Raw genomic sequence first — 17,150 nt, forward strand, 5'->3', positions numbered from 1 at the left:
ACAGAACTCCAGATGTGTTATTCCCAGCTTTTATTAATAAAAGTAAATCACAGAACTGCATCTTTCAAAGCAGCAAAGATTTATCTATGACGATTCAGGAAAACAAAAATTTCAGTAGGATTTAAGTTGGTTTCGTTTGATGAGTTTTTTGATGCTGGTGAAAACAATGACTGATTAAAATCTTTTGATTTTTGACTCAATAGGAGAAGCACAAAACAACCAGGTGTGGGAAAGAAGGAAACAAGGGAGAAAGCAGGAATCTTCCCAGTAACCGTGAGGCTCCCCCCCCTCCCAAAAAAAAGACCTCTAAATTGGGCTCATCCATTTCAAAGTCTGAAACTAGCATATAGTCGCACGCCTATTTCCCAGTGGTCAACCGTCAACTCTACAGAGCTTCTCGAAAAACACAGTTTTAGATCAAATTAACACAGACCTCAACTCCAGATACCATCCAAGTTTGACTTTAGGATGAGTCTCAACCTTACCAGTTGGGGATGGGGTTACCCACAAACCCGGTGGCTTCATGCCAATTTTCTCTTTGGGACTGAATCTTTCGAAGGCTGGTCCCAGTGTCGGTTGTCCCTCATCATGAATTTACATCAGGCTGCGAACATTCAACCGCTAAACTCTATTAAAAAAATATACAGCACCTCCTTCTATATCCCATTCTGAGGAGACATCGGAACTAGCTAAGCCTCTTAGTAGACCCCAAGTAAAACTCAGCTTTTCCCTGAAAAGCTCTAAAATGGACCACAGCTGAGCCACGGCCGTTCTGAACTGTATTGCTGCTTTCGTGGTGGTAAGATTTTGTTACTTCGCTGGTCCATCTCAGAGAAAATTTGGCGACCCAAAGGAGGGAAGGCAGAGTGCCAAACCAAGAAACAGTTTTGGGAAACCCTGGTTGTACCTCACGTTGTCAGGACCCGTTATCCGGGATAACAACTTCAGAACACCTCGCCTGCCTGGATAAACCACTTAAGTATGAACCGCGGCTGCTTCGGGATTCTGCTAAGCTTCCCGCCGCTCTGCCGATCACTCTAGAGGAGTCTGTTTCCCCGGTCTCCAGGCCCAACATGGTGAGAAGCAGTTCTGAGGCCTCCTGATCCTGCTGCGATGTCACAGGCAGTCAGTCCCGGCTGGGTGGGCTCTGACGCCTCACAAAACAACTTTGAGCCTCCGTCAAATGTTTCATTACTCGCCCTCCTCCCTCGGAAGTGTAATCCCTGGGTTTCTTTCTCCCTTCTTGGGTCTGCCATATTTTACTCGGCAAGAGGGGATTTCCCTCCCGCCCTCTCGGTGCCCAGATGGGGCAGGTTTCCGGACGGCGCGTCCCCGGCTCGGAAGAAGATACGACTGGTGGTGGCCGGACTTCAGAAGCGGCTTCGTTTAGTGGACACCACGTTGTCGGCCAACATCTGCCGTCTCTGCCACGACCCTAAAGAAACTATGGTCCTTCTATTTCAATTCCTCTGGGACAGAGTAGCAAGTATTTCACATGGCTACTTCAAATCCAGACCGTTTCACCACAATGGCCATCAATCAAGAATAGTAACAATAACAACAAAGTCAATAGTAACTTATAATTCTGTTCTATTATAAGGGCCTAGAATGGGATATATTCTCAGTTGGACTAAGAAATATATTGGAATGGACAAAAGGTATTTTAAGGTGTTAAGTATACTCTTATAGGTGATTTCTTTGTCTATAGATCATTTTACATTACTCACGGACACATCTGAATCAAGAATCTACAATATGACCCTCCCACTCCAGTGACCCGAAATCACACCCTGGCTCTGGAGGGAGCTTAATTATTAAGCCATATCTTCCTACGAAGCTCCAGTATTTCTGATTGGTAAAAAAAAAAAAAAAAGCATTTCTTGTTGAAATAACGCTGAAGTGGAGCAGCAGCCCTCTTCTTTCTGTTCGACTTAAGTTCATCAACTCTCCAGGACGAAACAGTCCTCACATTTAATCGCGGGGGAAGAGTGGTCTTCAGGATAATTCGACAGGCAGCCCCGGGGTCACGGTCGTGTATCTCGGATCCAGTCGAGGGGTAAAGTCTGGAAAGTGCTTCGATGCTTCAGTGCCGAATACGTCTAGGACTTTTCTATTTATCAGAGCAAACCTGGGAAAGGGGGACGAGGATGTGAGTCGGTCCGTCAGTCAAACGTATTTATTGAGCATTTATTGGATGCAGACCACTGTACTGAATGCTCAGAAAAGTACAGCAGAACAATATAACAGACACACTCCCTGACCATAACGAGCTTACAGTCTAGAGGTCTTAACTGACTGTGTGCCAGTTATACCTCCTGAGAGCCTCACACTGTGGGCCACAGGAAACGTGGAGGACGAAGAGGCATGGGCCAATTTTCTAAGTGTAAGTGAAAACAGAAATGAAATTAGAGTTCCAGGCCAGTCCTCTACCCACCAGTGGTCACCTCTTTTCTTGTTCATTCATCCATTCAATCAATTGTATTTACTGAGTACTTACTGTGTGCAAACAACTGTACTAAGCGCTTGGGAGAGTACAGCGTAATAATAAACACATTGCCTACCCTCCGTGAGCTAACAGTCTAGAAATGAGCTTACGGTTTGAGTTATTAATACGACTCTGCTACTGAACCCAATGTGGCATTGGGGATCTCCCCCAAAAGGCAGAGAGCCTGTAAAAGAAACACTTATTCATTTGACTGAACCTCTACCCAAACAGATCCAAGTAGTCCAGAGTCTCTGTTTACAACTCCAAAAGCTGTTTTCGGCCACAGACTAAAGCCCGAGATTCCACTACAGAAAAGTGAGTTTTCATCTCAGCTCTCCTGATGAGAGAAAGCAGACCCGTGGGTTAAAAAAAAAAATAGAAATAGAAGGCGGAGGTCAGAAGGCGGAATTTCAATTTCCAAACAGAAAGAACAGTGGTATATTCTGTTTTCATCAGTGCTATCTATTCTAAGAGACCTACTGAAAGTTAACAGAAAGCCCATCTTTAGCTAAAGAACAGAACGTTACTTAGGTATTCATGCACCGTAATATGGAAGCTGACGTGCTCTTTGGCAATCAGAGTTCAAAAGGAACAATTCCAAGATAAAAAAGATTTAGACCAAAAGCAACCTGCACCGTTATCGGGGTGGAATTGTAACTCTTTGGACAAACAAAAAAAACCGGGGGGTCACAATGGACCACAAGTTGTGCGTGTATGAGCACTGCTGTTCTGATGCTAAGAATGATAACATGATAATGGGAAGCCAGTTCTCTCTGGCATGGAAGTGCTGGGAAGAGAGAAACGCATTTCCCTGCTCTTTCCAAAGTCTTTTCATCTTTATAGAACCTTGCATAATGTTGGGCTTCACAGTTTAAGAGAGTGAGGCTTTCACTTTGAGGTGATCAACTATCTCCTATCTACCCCAAGGCTTAATACAGTACTTGAGCCTTAATAAGAACTTGATAAAAACTGTGAAAATAAGAACTCAGTGACCAAAGAACTCCTGCGTGAGAAGTAATAGTAATGATAATAATAATTGCATTTATTAAGCTCTTACTATGTGCAAAGCACTGTTCTAAGCGCTGGGGAGGTTACAAGGTGATCAGGTTGCCCCATGGGGGGCTCACAATCTTAATCCCCATTTTACAGATGAGGTAACTGAGGCCCAGAGAAGTTAAGTGACTTGCCCAAAGTCACACTGCTGACAGTTGGCGGAGCCGGGATTTGAACCCATGACCTCTGACTCCAAAGCCCGTGCTCTTTCCATTGAGCCACACTGCTTGTCGAAGCAACAACTCAGCAACAACTACTTCACTGAGCACCATTATCGGGGATGCGGCTCTCTGATGCACTGGGATAGCCTGCTCTCCTCTAGACTGCAAGCTCCTTGTGGGCAGGGAACGTGACTACCTACTCTGTTGTACTGCCCTCTCCCAAGCACTTAGGACAGTGCTCTGCACTCAGGAAGCCCTCAATGAATACTATTAATTGACTGTCCCAAAAAGTCACCATGGCCAGCACCTGAAGAGAAATCAAACCTAGACTGTAAGCTCCTTGTGGGCAGGGAATGTGTCTGTTACACTGTCTACTGAACTCTCCCAAACTCTTAGTACAGTGCTCTGTACACAGTAAGTGCTCAATAAATTCATTCATTCATTCATTCATTCATTCATTCATTCATGATGGCATTTATTAAGCACTTACTATGTGCAAAGCACTGTTCTAAGCACTGGGGAGTTTACAAGGTGATCAGGTTGTCCCATGTCGGGCTCACAGTCTTAATCCCCATTTTACAGATGAGGTAACTGAGGCACAGAGAAGTGAAGTGACTTGCCCAAAGTCACCCAGCTGATATTTATTGAGGGCTTACTGTGTGCAGAGCACTGTACTAAGCGCTTGGGAAGCACAAATTGGCAACATATAAATACCACTGATTGAGCGACTAATTGATTTCCTGTCAAAATCTCTCGATCAGAGAAAGGAAGCGCTTTTCAGAGCCACGTCGGGTAGCATTAAAAACCGTTCACTTTCACTGAATTGATTTTAATCCATCTCGCTCAAGAGCACATCAGGGGAGTCGTAGGCTAGCTTTCCTCTGCCCGGCCGGTCCTCTGGAAAACTCATCTAACAAAACAGGTACGAGTATAATCAAGAATCTCAGACAGTATCCCCCCCTGCCCTGCCTGGCCGCGGGACGTCGATAACTGAGTTCCTCAAGTGCGCAAACCAGAGGAAATGGGTGGGCTCAATGACGGCCTTGCAGTCGGCACAATAGTCGGAATCCTCATCAATCGCATTTATTGAGCGCTTACTATGTGCAGAGCACTGTACTAAGCGCTTGGGAAGTACAAATTGGCAACATATATAGTCGGAATGTGAAGAAAGCCTGCCAACCTGCAGCAGGGAAACCAGCAGTCCCAGCCACTTACCGGCCCTTGGTAAGCCTCAACAGGAACTTCCAGTAGGACGGCCGCAAGGTCTGAACTTCCATGACCGCCTGAAATCAGAATGCTTCATTTCAACTACTTCCTGGGAATAGCCACGTTGTTACAAAGCTTATAATGCGAAGGCATATTTTATTCAGTAAGAAAAAGACAAGAGCATTTATCTTAATACCAGTGAACACGCCCACTACCGTTTCATCTGATGTTTAGAAACCTCCTTGAAAATCAATTCGCTTCCAACTACCGCAGGTGACTTACAAAATTTAATTCAGTTCCTGAATCAATCAGTCAATCGTATTTATTGAGCGCTGTGTGCAGAGCACTGTACTAAGCGCTTGGGAAGTACAAGTTGGCAACGTATAGAGATGGTCCCTACCCAACAGTGGGTTCACAGTCTAGAAGGGGGAGACAGAGAACAAAACCAAACATATGAACAAAATAAAATAAATAGAATAGATATGTACAAGTAAAATAAACAAATAAATAGAGTAATAAATATGTACAAACTGAACACATTCATCAATGCATCCGTGATCTCTCAAGGTGCTTGGCTCTTTGCTATCTTTTCCTTTACTTTCTCCCCCTTCTGAATCATCTATGTTCTTGGACCTGAAGTCTCAACTCCACAGCATTATGTACATGCTGGTAAATTATTTATTTATATTAATGTCTCTCTTCCCTTCTAGCCTGTATGTATGCTGTGGGCAGGGAATGTGTCTACCAACTCTGTTATATTGTATTCATTCAATTGTATTTATTGAGCACTTACTGTGTGCAGAGCACTGTACTAAGCACTTCTACTCTCCTAAGAACTTAGTACAGTGCTTTGCACACAGCAAGCACTCACGAAATTCCACAGATTGACTTATCTTGGGCAGGGAATGTGTCCGTTATATTGTTATTCTGTACTCTCCCCAGTGCCTAGTAGACTGCTCTGCACAGAGTAAGCGCTTAATAAGCAGCATGGTGTAATGGATAGAGCACGGGCTTGGAGTCAGAAGGTCATGGGTTCTAATCGCGGCTCTGCCACTTGTCTGCTGGGTGACTGGGCAAGTCGCTTAACTTCTCTGGGCCTCAGTTCCCTCATCTGTAAAATGGGGACTGAGACTGTGAGCCCCACAAGCACAGTGGGAGCAGGAACTGACTCTATTGCTGAATTGTACTTTCCAAGCGTTTAGTACAGTGCTCTGCGCCCAGTAAGCGCCCAGTAAATATGATTCCATCAATGAATGAATGAGAGGAATTGTGTCCAACCCTATTAGCTTGTATCTACCCCAGTGCTTAGTACAGTGCCTGGCACATAGTAAGTGCTCAACAAATACCACAATTGTTATTATTAAAAAATTCGATTGACTGACTGACTGATGGATTAATCTGACGGCTTCACTGTGAGAAGTAGCCAATACACCATTTCGTATAGTTTGGGTTATAAATCACACTCAGAAAGTCCTAAAGTAGGAACAACTGTAACAGTGGCAGCCACACGTGGGGAGAATGAGAATGAGATGAAAGATACAGTTTCCATGAAATGTGATTTGGGGTGGGGGTACGTGAGTTAGCCACAGTAGCTGCCTTACCAAAAGGATTTCATCTTCTGCCAAAAAGTTCACTGTTAAGGGCACATTCCGTTGTTTGGGTCAACTAGTTCCTTGTTGGAAGCTTATCGCTTTGAGGAACATTTCTATTCTGAGGAATCCTGTATTACCCCTAGGAGCGCTGAGGCAGTCACTTACGTGCAAATTCCTCAGAGCTTGAAGTTGGGAATTCGCCAATTCACTCGACATTAAGGTAGCCCAGTGGTCTCTGAAGCTAACTTGAATACTGAATGGGGAGCCTTCTTGCAGGGAAAAAAAAAAACCCACAAAAACCCCCAACAAAACCCACTTTCTAGAACTGCTTGATGGCTTCACCATCTTTGGCAATTGAAATGCACACTTCAATACGTACCGCCTGAAAGCATATCGCCGTGGAGATGGAATAGATGATGGTGTCTGCGTGGGGAAAGTAGGGAACCTTTCCTGCTTCGATGCCTTTGAAGTATAAAGTCTGCAAAGCAAACGGAGCCCGGTGATCCACACCCACTCTCAACCCAAAGCTCATTAGTAGATCATCATCATCAATCGTATTTATTGAGCGCTTACTGTGTGCAGAGCACTGTACTAAGCGCTTGGGAAGTACAAGTTGGCAACATATAGAGACAGTTCCTACCCAACAGTGGGCTCACAGTAGATGTTGTTTCGGTCTTTCTATCCAAAATGTCACAGGGCCCAAGCCAAGGGGGAATTAGAGCATATGAGTATATTTTACAGAGTGGTCTGGATCTCACCGCCTGTTTACTTGAGGAAAAAAGGAATTCTGACATGACACAACACCAGGGAGATGTGTTCGTGCCGGTAGTCTGAACGGCGTGGAATTCCGTTGTTCTACGGCGAGAGGAGTCTGACTTCACAAGACTCCGTCTTCCTGTGCTCTGATCATGAGGACACAGGATAAGGAAAACAGCTGACCCATCTGCCACCCTCCACTGGCCTCGGCAAACACTCTCCTCACCCCAGACGACAGTTTGGTGTTTCTCTCGAAACCGGATGTCCATTGGAAGAGAATGTGATAACAGTGTGGGGGAATTACTTTTGAAAATAGCTACCATTGAAATCCGGGGCTTCTGTATGGCACTACAACCCAACCCACACACCTAAGCTCCTCTAATGCCACTCTTCTCTCTGTACCTCAGTCTCGTCTCTCTTGCCGCTGATACTTTGCCCCTTTGCCTGGAACATCCCCTTCTAGACTGTAAGCCCACTGTTGGGTAGGGACCATCTCTATATGTTGCCAACTTGTACTTCCCAAGCGCTTAGTACAGTGCTCTGCACATGGTAAACGCTCAATAAATAAGATTGAATGAATGAATGAATGAATTTCCCCCTGCCTATCTGCAGACCACCACTACCCCATCTTTAAAGCGCTACTAAAATCATAATTTCCTCCAAGAGGCCTTCCCTGACTAAGCCCTCACTTCCCATGTACTTAGACCTGTACCCCTGATGCACTTGGATATTCACCTTGCCACCCCAGCTCCACAGCACTTATATAAAGAGCACTTAGTACAGTGCTCTGCACACAGTAAGTGCTCAATAAATACCACCGATTGACAGATTGATATCTATCGCTGCACTTTATTTTAATGCCTGCCTCTCCCTCTAGTCTGTAAGCTCCTTGTGGGCAGGCATCATGTCTCCTTATTGTTTTCTCCCCAGTGCTTAGTGCAGTGCTCTGCACACATTAAGGTCAATTTCCACAGGGACGCGGGGTCAAAGGCAGCTAACAAAACATACTTCAAAGCCATCTGCTCTCCGACACGTTTTCTTACCTCCACCAGCTTGGAAGCTAGGTACATGGAGATGGTCGTACTTTTGTAAAACATCATAGAAATCCCCGCCAGGAACCCTGAAACAAATTAAAATACAAACACCGGTAAGATCACAGACTCTTCTTTCTCTGCTTATGCATTCTTAAACCTGAGGCCAGAAATAAAAAAAATGTCAGTGGCCCCAAATTCTTGGGTGCTTCAGGGAGGCTCCCACGATTCGCCAGTGCTCCCCAACATTGATGGGTTGGCACAATGGGTTCGGTCAGAGGAGGCTGTATGGTAGGGTCTCAGCCAAACCCACAACCGTGGGTAAATTCCACCAGTGGTCTCCCCATCTTTGAATGTGCAGTTCAACTAACAATGGTGAAAACATACTCATATATACGACCCGGCGAAAACTTTGTTAACTGGCAGTCTTGGAAAATGACTCTAGTCCACTGCACTAGATATCTAAGAGGTGGGGCCCTCCAGGAAGCCCCAGATAGGGGGGTGAGAGGTGGGAGTCCTTACTGATCATTCCTCTGTGCCTCAGTTTCCTCATCAGGAAAATGGGGACTAAATACTCATTCCCCACCCCTTTAAACCGTGAACACCACAGGGGATGGGGATTATGTCCGATCTGATTGTTATCGTGTATCTACCCCAGTGTTTAGTACAGAGTTTGGCAAAGGGTTCTGTACTAAGAAATAATGATACCAAACTTATTGCTATCATTACTATTATGATTAGATTAGGAGAAACTTGTAGCTAAAGATCAGTGATTGAAGTTACTTGTTACAGAGATGCACAAAAAGCTGCCCCAAATACCCAGGGGAGTTGCTAGATTACAAACTCCTCGAGGACTGGGTTCTTAATTTTCTTCTTTTTTAATGGTATTTCTTAAGCGCTGTACTAAACGCTGGGGTAGATACAAGTGAACGAGTTTGGACATACTCCATGTCTGACATGGGGCTCTCACTCAATTCCCATTTTACAGATGAGGAATTTGAGGCACAGAGAAGTTAAGCAACTTGCTCAGGGTCACACAGCTGCCAGTTTTCTGCCAGCAAGAAACATTTTATTATATTCAGGACCCACTGGCTGAGATGGATGAACAGAAAGTGTGATCTACCCGACGTACCGCTATTACAAATGTTTTCAAAATTGTTTGGCATGGGAATACTCGATTTCCTTGGATCCGGCTTATTTCTCAAAGACAAAATATTGACTGGGTTTCCTATATGTCTAATCTTAGCATTTACATTGAAAGTGACTCTAAATGGGGCAGGAAATAGCCTCCAAGGCTGACTTCCTGGTGGTACTTAGATGAAAAGTATGTTTGAATTGATTTGCGCATTGATGAAACTGAAGCTGTTCTTTAGATTTCACACGTGGCATCTGAGTTCCCTGGAAATTCAAGATACTTCACAATAGGCACGTGGCGGTTCCCCAGAGTGGACTTGGAGATGCTTTCTCTGGAAACCCTGCCTGAGCCGTGCTGGTTTAAGACCTGTAACCGGTTGGAAATTTCCATTCCCCCAAATGCTGTTCCCTTGCTTTGCCCCTCCACTTCCGCCACTGGTGGGTACGATCACTGGCATGAATTTCTCAGGATGGCTTTACCAGCTATGATAGCGTGTAGCTCATCATCCAGGTTTCTCACCCAGCGCAGGAAGCAACTGGTACCCTGTATTGGGGGGGAAATACAATGACTTTAGTTGTTTTATAGGGTTGGGAAACACTAGTGAAAACAAAAACATTGTCAAACAATTTGTTCTTGGTCGAACTGGCGGGGATCGCTGGATGAGAGTTCCTGAATAGGGTCGCGACGGCTTGGAAAAGGGATGGGAAGGGTGATCGATAATGTACAGTTACTGCTCTCCTTCTATAACCCAGCCTGTATACTTCACTCCTCCACTGCCATCCTATTCACTGTACCTCGATCGCAGCTATCTCGCTACTAACCTTTCACTCACACCATGAGCCTCTGGCTTGGAACCCCCTCTCTTTTCTTATCCAACACACAATTAGTCACCCCACTTTCAAAGCCTTACTGAAGGCACATCTCCTCCAAGAGGCCTTCCCTAAGTCCTCCTTTCCCCTTCCACTCCCTTCTGCATTGCCCTGACTTGTTCCCTTTATTCATCCCCCAACCCATAGCACTTATGTCCATATCTGGAATTTATTTATATTAATGTCTGTCTCCCCCTCTAGACTGTAATCTCATTGTGGGCAGGGAATGTGTCTGTTATATTGTTTCATTGTACTCTCCCAGGTGCTTAGTACAGTGCTCTGCACACAGTAAGCACTCAACAAATATGATTGACTGACTGCCTAGTTTCTAGTGCTTGGAAACCCCACTAACCCAAATAAAGAGATGGGAATTCAACCTTCAGGCTTTGCCTATGTTGAGTGATTTCTGTTTGAGGTGGCTTGTGTTTCTGCACAAGGGATTAAAGGAATTGTAAGACCGCCATAACAAGCTGCGGAACCACTCGTGGGGACGGACAAGCCCTAAGGATGCCTAGGGCTGAGCGATTCCTACGTGCCAAGCACCGTGCCCGGCACTGGGGCAGATACCACACGATATAAGCCAAGCCCTACGGGACCTATTTACCCTAGTTCTTGGGGAAGCAGTAGATAGTCCCCAAACCAAATTGCAATCTGCTTTGGATGAAGGATCTGGAGAGGGGGAAGCAGAGAGACGATCTTGCTGCTGCTCATGCTCTCTCGGTGCCAACGGAGAGAATGGGAGTGAATCACCCTCCCTCCCTTTGCCAATTGAAGGACAAAACTTTGATGGATTCTTGAAAGTCTATTATCCTGCTGACATATACTTAGGACACCGAATAACCGTCGACCATGAACAGAGTGCTTTTTTTCTGCCCAGTTGGCTAGATACCCGGTAAGAAAAGACAGTGAGGGTTTTCTTTTTTATTCTGAAAAGTGTCCCTGGGCCTGAACCCTAAGGCCTGCTGGGCAGAGCTTCTTTTCAAAGTAGAAACTTAGAGAAGCAGCATAGCCTCGTGGATAGAGCACGGGCCTGGGACCTGGGTTCTAACCCCGACTCCGCCACTCGTCTGCTCTGTGACCTTGGGCAAATCACTTAACTTCTCTTGGCCTCAGTTACCTCATCTGTAAAACGGGGAGTAAGACTGTGAGCCCCATGTGGAATAACAGACTGATTCCAAAATGATTAGCTTGTATCTACCCCAGCGCTTAGTACAGTACCTGGTACACATTAAGAGCTTAACAAATTTCATATAAGGAAAAAAAAACCTACTCTTCTGTAGCTTCCTAGAACATTAAATAGTGATTTTTTGGGGTGAACACTACTTGAATAGGGTAAAGGGAAGGAAGAAGTTTAGAATGTCAGCTCCTTGTGGGCAGGGACTGTGTTTTGTACTACTGTTGTACTTCTCTATGCCTCTGTATCTTCATCTATAAAATGGGGGTAAAATACCAGTTCTCTCTCCTCTTAGACTGTGCACAGCTCTTGGCACATGGTAGATAATAAATAATAAATATTGTTCATTCAGTACAGTGCACTACACCTCGTGAGTGCTCAGTAGAGTTACTACTAGCATTATTATTACAGCCACAAAATCCTCATAACAGCTGTGGAAATGAGGTTCTCAGTTCTTCCCTGTTCCGTACCAACTTACCTTGTAAATACTGACGAAAGAACCAAGAAAAGCTCCAAGCTGGAAGTTTTCCTTGTTGTAAAACAGAGAGAGAAGCCGGGATGGTTTTGTAAACAGATGCCTGAATGCAGATGGGATTCGGAGGCAGCACTGAATCAAGTAACCCACGCTAAACATTCTGATGAAGCCCTAGAGAAAGTTTGGAAAGCATGAGATACATGTCACAGTTCTGAGGTTGGCCCTAAATGAATTCCTCTTTTTTAAAACATAAAGTGTTCGCATGATGTGCGCTATCAGAAATAAGAAGCTGTCCTGTTTGGAAACTTAAACTTAAACAATTGCCGTAGAAAAGAAGTGGTGGTTAGAACGCGTGCTTCAATTTGCGGTCACCTCTACTTTCACGTTTTGTTCTTTGACATGGGGCTGACCATTCATTCTCTGGGATTTGGATTCTTTAACCACAAAAAGGAAAGTTCAGAAGAAAGGAAAAAGTCCTACATAGTCAGTTATCGGTCAGATCACAAAGATACGGAGTATCTCTCAGTGCCTCTCACTGCCAAAACTACATCATTTCTGAAAAAATTAAGACTACTCCCCTGCCTTGTTTTGGAACGTAGAAGAAATCTTTTGGAAGACAACTAATTTTTTGGCTTCTTCTAGACCTCTGGGATAGAAGTTAAGACGCAGGATGGTCAGAATTGCTTTCCAAGTATAGAAATAATCATACCTGGATCACCTTCCTGGGTTCTTTCTTGAGAAGCTGAGGAAGTACCTTCAAAATCAGCAGTAGCCTTGCTGAGCATCTACTAAGTGCAGAAAACTTACTAGCCAAAACCGAGGCCCCAAAGTGGAATTTGCTGACACTGAGTAATGTTTCTCCACATTTCTTCCTACTGTTTCTAGCCAGAAGGGAATTATTTTTGGAAAGATGATTAGTTCATTTCGGTGGTCTTGGATCGGGCCAGAGGGGGATCTACGGGGACCGAGTCACCTCTCTGGTGACGGAACGGCTGAAAGGTGGACGGCTAAGAAGAAGTGCCTATTCTCTCAAACCCGTGCTGCCCTGAATGACACGATCGTGAAAAATCCAGGGTTCCCCCGGGGCCAGGCCACGGGAACCGGGTCTGCAATGGTGTTTAGGTGTGTTTCAAACCGCTTCAGTTGTTGCTCGAGTTCTCTCTGAACTCCATCCTGCAAAATCGCTCAATCGGTGCCAGCGGGATTGGGTGTGGAAACGATTTAATGCGATCCGCGTATTGAGTGACTTTTGAAACCCTCTCCCACCAGCTTTGCGCTCCCTAATGTCATTACCGCACCATGAGGCCCACACAGATATCAAGTACCCGGAGTGGTCACGCCCACCCCGGAGAGCACGTCGGCCCCGCCACCATCTGCTTTCTGTTAATGGTCTCGGCGGCCCCTTAACAAGGATGACCTGTTTGGAAAACGGCCTTTAAAGGTGAGAAGACGCGGGGTCACCTAAAATTAGCGGCGCTATTCCCCTTCGAGCTGAGTCTGCGGAAACCCGAGTTTGGGGAAAGCTTTGCTGGAGACAGAAGGCGACCGACTGATTCGGATGCCTCGGGTTCCAGGCTCACGAGGAAAGGGAGAGGATCGAAGTTTATTATCATTTGGCATCCTGGCCTGAAGAAATGGGTTCAAGCTGCAGGTCTCCCTTCTGGGACAATAGTTTTTAATTCAGTCCAGGGGACTTGACCGAATTGAATACTTTGGGGAATCTAAAAGAAAAATAAAGAGGGGATTCTGAGGGAACGAACCATGATTGAGAACTCTCCTGAGGACCAGTGATCAACATGGCCACACTCATGAGGGCTAGGCCCTGAGGTGAGCAGGGCATAGCCCCATGCTGCTTTCCCCGGCCACGTTTTCTCATTGGAAAACATCAATTTTGGAGGCAGATAACTTATGAGTTTAGTTCCTCTCTGGACATCAGCACTTCCCACGTCACCTAAGCATTTAAGCAGTCATGCTTATGTACATATCTTTACTCTCAATTGCTTCCTCTTACCTGTAATTTATTTTAGTGTCCAGCTCCCCTGCTCGACTGTGAACTCCTTTGAGCACAGGGAACATGTCTACTAATTCTATCGTACTCCCTGAAGTGCTTAGTACAGTGCTCTGCAAAGATTAAGTGCTCAGGATTGACATTCATTACCCAGACTCAGTCAATTCACCAGTGACAATTATGGAGCACTTGAGCCCCTTAGATTAGGTAGTGGTGACCCCTGCCCTCAAGGAGTTTACAATCTAGTTAGGGAGATAGACAGGGAAATAAATTAGAAGAAAGCAACTGAGTACAAAGACCCGAACATAAATGTTGGATGGGGAAAGTGACTGGATTATTCTATTTCTTCCTTTCTCTGGTGTTTGTTATGTGCTAAGTGCTACGTTCCAGATGCTGTACTATGCTGGTAGATACTTGATAATCAAGTTGGACATACTGCCTGTCTCACATGGAGTTTACCAGTCTAAGTCAGAAGGAGGAAGATTTAATCCCCATTTTTTCAGATGAGGTAACTGATAACTGAGGTGCAGAGGAGTTAAGTGACTTGCCTAAGGTCACACAGCAGATAAGTGGATGAGCTGGGATTAGTTCCCAGGTCTTCCCTGCAAACATCTAGAAGCCAAAAATGCAAGCCATGGGTACCCGACCAACTGAGGCAACTCGCTCCAACAAAGAAATGGGAAGTGGGACATTTTGCGAGGCTTCTCTTCAGGAAAACAATCTAATTCCCAGATCCCCCCCAGGCGGCATCAATGAGGGGCGGTCAGCACTTGGAGAAGAAGCATAATTTGTATCGGCGAGCAGGGCCAGCGTTCAGTGGGGAGTAACACTGCAGAGACTCTGCCTTGACCTCGTCCCCTCCCCAATCCAAACCCAAGGGCCGGGGTTTCAGCTCCACCCAGCCGTGTGGCCGTGATTAAGGAGCCATCATCTGCGGCCCTCAGCACATTCCAGGTGCTTTATTTAGGGAGGGGAGGGAATGCGCAGAAATAACTAAGTCCTGGATTAATTACATTTCTTTTTTCTGGCTTGCTGACCTCTCTTTTCCTTTCACTCTTCTGCTGATTTTAATTGCGCTCACCTCCAAAATGATAACCTAAGAGCTTCACGCCACCTGTTAAAATAGAACCAGTTTGCTCACTAGTTTTCACCAACTTAGAATGTTTGCTGATTGTTTAGAAAGCAGTTAATACAAACTTTACCTCACCAGAATTACATTTTTCACTAATGGACATCTTTAAAAATAAAACACCTTTATTTTTCTACCGGCAATTACCATGGTTCACAAATAGACTGATTTTTTTTTGTTCAACACTTACTTTAATGCAGTAGGAGATGCAGTTATCTTCATAGTGCTTGCAACATCTATGTCTCGGTCCAAGTTTGCATCTGAAATGGAACCCAGGAAATTTGTATGAAGTATGAACTGCTTTTTTGTTTGATCTGATGTGGATTACAACTACATCTGGGGGGCGGGGGGAGGATGAAATAGCACTCCTCCGTTTCTGAGCAATTAGCCAAGACCCTCGTGTGGGGACAACCAAAGAGTTGCCCTGAGGTGTTTCGAACCCTCAGGTGTGCTGCTTTGGGATGGAGCGATGCAGTCAAATACTTTCACACCGGCTCGGAGAATGTTTCTTAGCCGTCGGATATCTGGGGTTCGATATGAGACGAATGATACAATATCTGTGCCTTAGGCCAAACGCTTTAGAAGCTTGGAATCATGTCATGGAAAGTAAACTGGGGAGAAATCGCCCATGAGGTCAGTTTATAGAGCCAAAATTATGATGAGTGTGCACTCGGGTTACAGTCATTTACACTTAATTACATTTGAAAGGAAACATATGGAAGGGACACCCGATACGGTAATAGGATTCAAAAGTCAATATTTTTGTGTCTTCAAGAACAGAGGAGCTCCAAGGAGTCTCCATTCCACTGACCAGTTGACCACTCTGCCTTGACCACATTTCCACCCTCTAGCTTTTGGAAAATTTAGCCGTGTCGGCGGATCACTTCAGTTCCAGAGAGGGGCAGGATTGGCAGCCCCGCCCAGAGGGCTTTCTCTGCTCCCCCTCACCCCCAGACCCGGCCTGACAAACGGGCTTCTCTGGCCCTTGAGGAGGAGGCTGAGGCGGCTTCCTGTCTCTCACCCCTTCTGGTTTAGGATGGTGACTCAGACCAGACTGCACTCGAGCCTCCTCCTCCCCCGACGTTGGACCTGCAAATTGATTTGTGGGGCTCCGTCTTCAGCCCAGTCCTCCAACTGGGCAGCCTGGCATCAGAAGCCCGGATGGGGCACCGGCCCCTGGGCCCCACTCCAGTTCTGTCGGCAGGATGAAATGACACACTGGCTTTTATGATGCTCGTCCTGTAACTGTGAGCTTGGGGCGGGGAAAATGGGGAAAGGAGAGACGCCAACAGAACCTTCATACCCCTGGGGGTCATCTTTAAAGGACGCCGTTCACCAGGAGGCCTTGGAATTGCCTTGGAACTTTTTGGTCAGACTTGGAGGCTCAGATTCAGCTCCTGAGAATTGTAATGATCTCTGCTAAAAGTCTGAGAAACCCAAATTCTCAGGTTTATCACCAATCCCAAATATCACAGCCACCTAGACTCTAAGCTTGTCTCTAGATTGTAAGCTCCCAATGGGCAGGGAGTTTGTCTACCAACTTTGGTGGATTGTACTCTCCCAAGCTTATACAGTGCTCTGCATACAGTAAGTGCTCGAGAAATACCACTGATTGACTGATTATAATTTTCCCTCACTGTTCAGTGAACCCCTGAATCAGGCTCTCCATCTTCTGGGATATCTTCCCTGGATCGCCCATCTTCCGAACTAAACTGAGATTCTTTCAAAGCCCTAGCTAACTTTCCCTCTCCTTCCCCCTCTCCTCCACCCTCAAAGCCCCAGGCATTACACACTGTTTGCTCGATGTTTCACTCCTGGTGGTTCTTTGTCTCCTTCACTCCCTCTGAACCTCCTCCACTCAAAAGGAAATCCAGTAAATGGATTTCAATCTGGCTCTTGCCAGCTTCCTGCTGAACCACCTGCCTCCATCTAGCGTTTCACATTCATCAGCCCACTTGCAAATCCCTGTTCGTAGAGGGTGTGTTTGCACATATTACTGGGTTCAGAATTGTTCTCGCTCATATAAAAGATGGTCAGTTGGGCACTGGCCATTTTATCCTGATTGTAAATCCCTAA

General features: G+C 45.6%; 1 protein-coding gene across 1 annotated transcript in view; it reads right to left on the reverse strand.

The window, feature by feature from the left end:
• Positions 1-1,331: 1,331 nt before the first annotated feature.
• Positions 1,332-17,150, reverse strand: part of TMEM135 (transmembrane protein 135) — a 195,058-nt gene continuing 179,239 nt past the window's right edge. Inside the window, exons 9-15 of the mRNA XM_038761867.1 lie at positions 15,265-15,334; positions 11,941-12,108; positions 9,899-9,962; positions 8,297-8,373; positions 6,877-6,975; positions 4,915-4,982; positions 1,332-2,128 (exon numbers count right to left, since the gene is read on the reverse strand). Coding sequence (XP_038617795.1) covers positions 1,996-2,128; positions 4,915-4,982; positions 6,877-6,975; positions 8,297-8,373; positions 9,899-9,962; positions 11,941-12,108; positions 15,265-15,334 — 679 coding nt within the window. The 3' untranslated portion in view covers positions 1,332-1,995. The remainder of the gene's footprint in view (positions 2,129-4,914; positions 4,983-6,876; positions 6,976-8,296; positions 8,374-9,898; positions 9,963-11,940; positions 12,109-15,264; positions 15,335-17,150) is intronic.

Source organism: Tachyglossus aculeatus, chromosome 20, assembly GCF_015852505.1.
Source record: "Tachyglossus aculeatus isolate mTacAcu1 chromosome 20, mTacAcu1.pri, whole genome shotgun sequence".
Classification (NCBI taxonomy): Eukaryota; Metazoa; Chordata; class Mammalia; order Monotremata; family Tachyglossidae; genus Tachyglossus; species Tachyglossus aculeatus.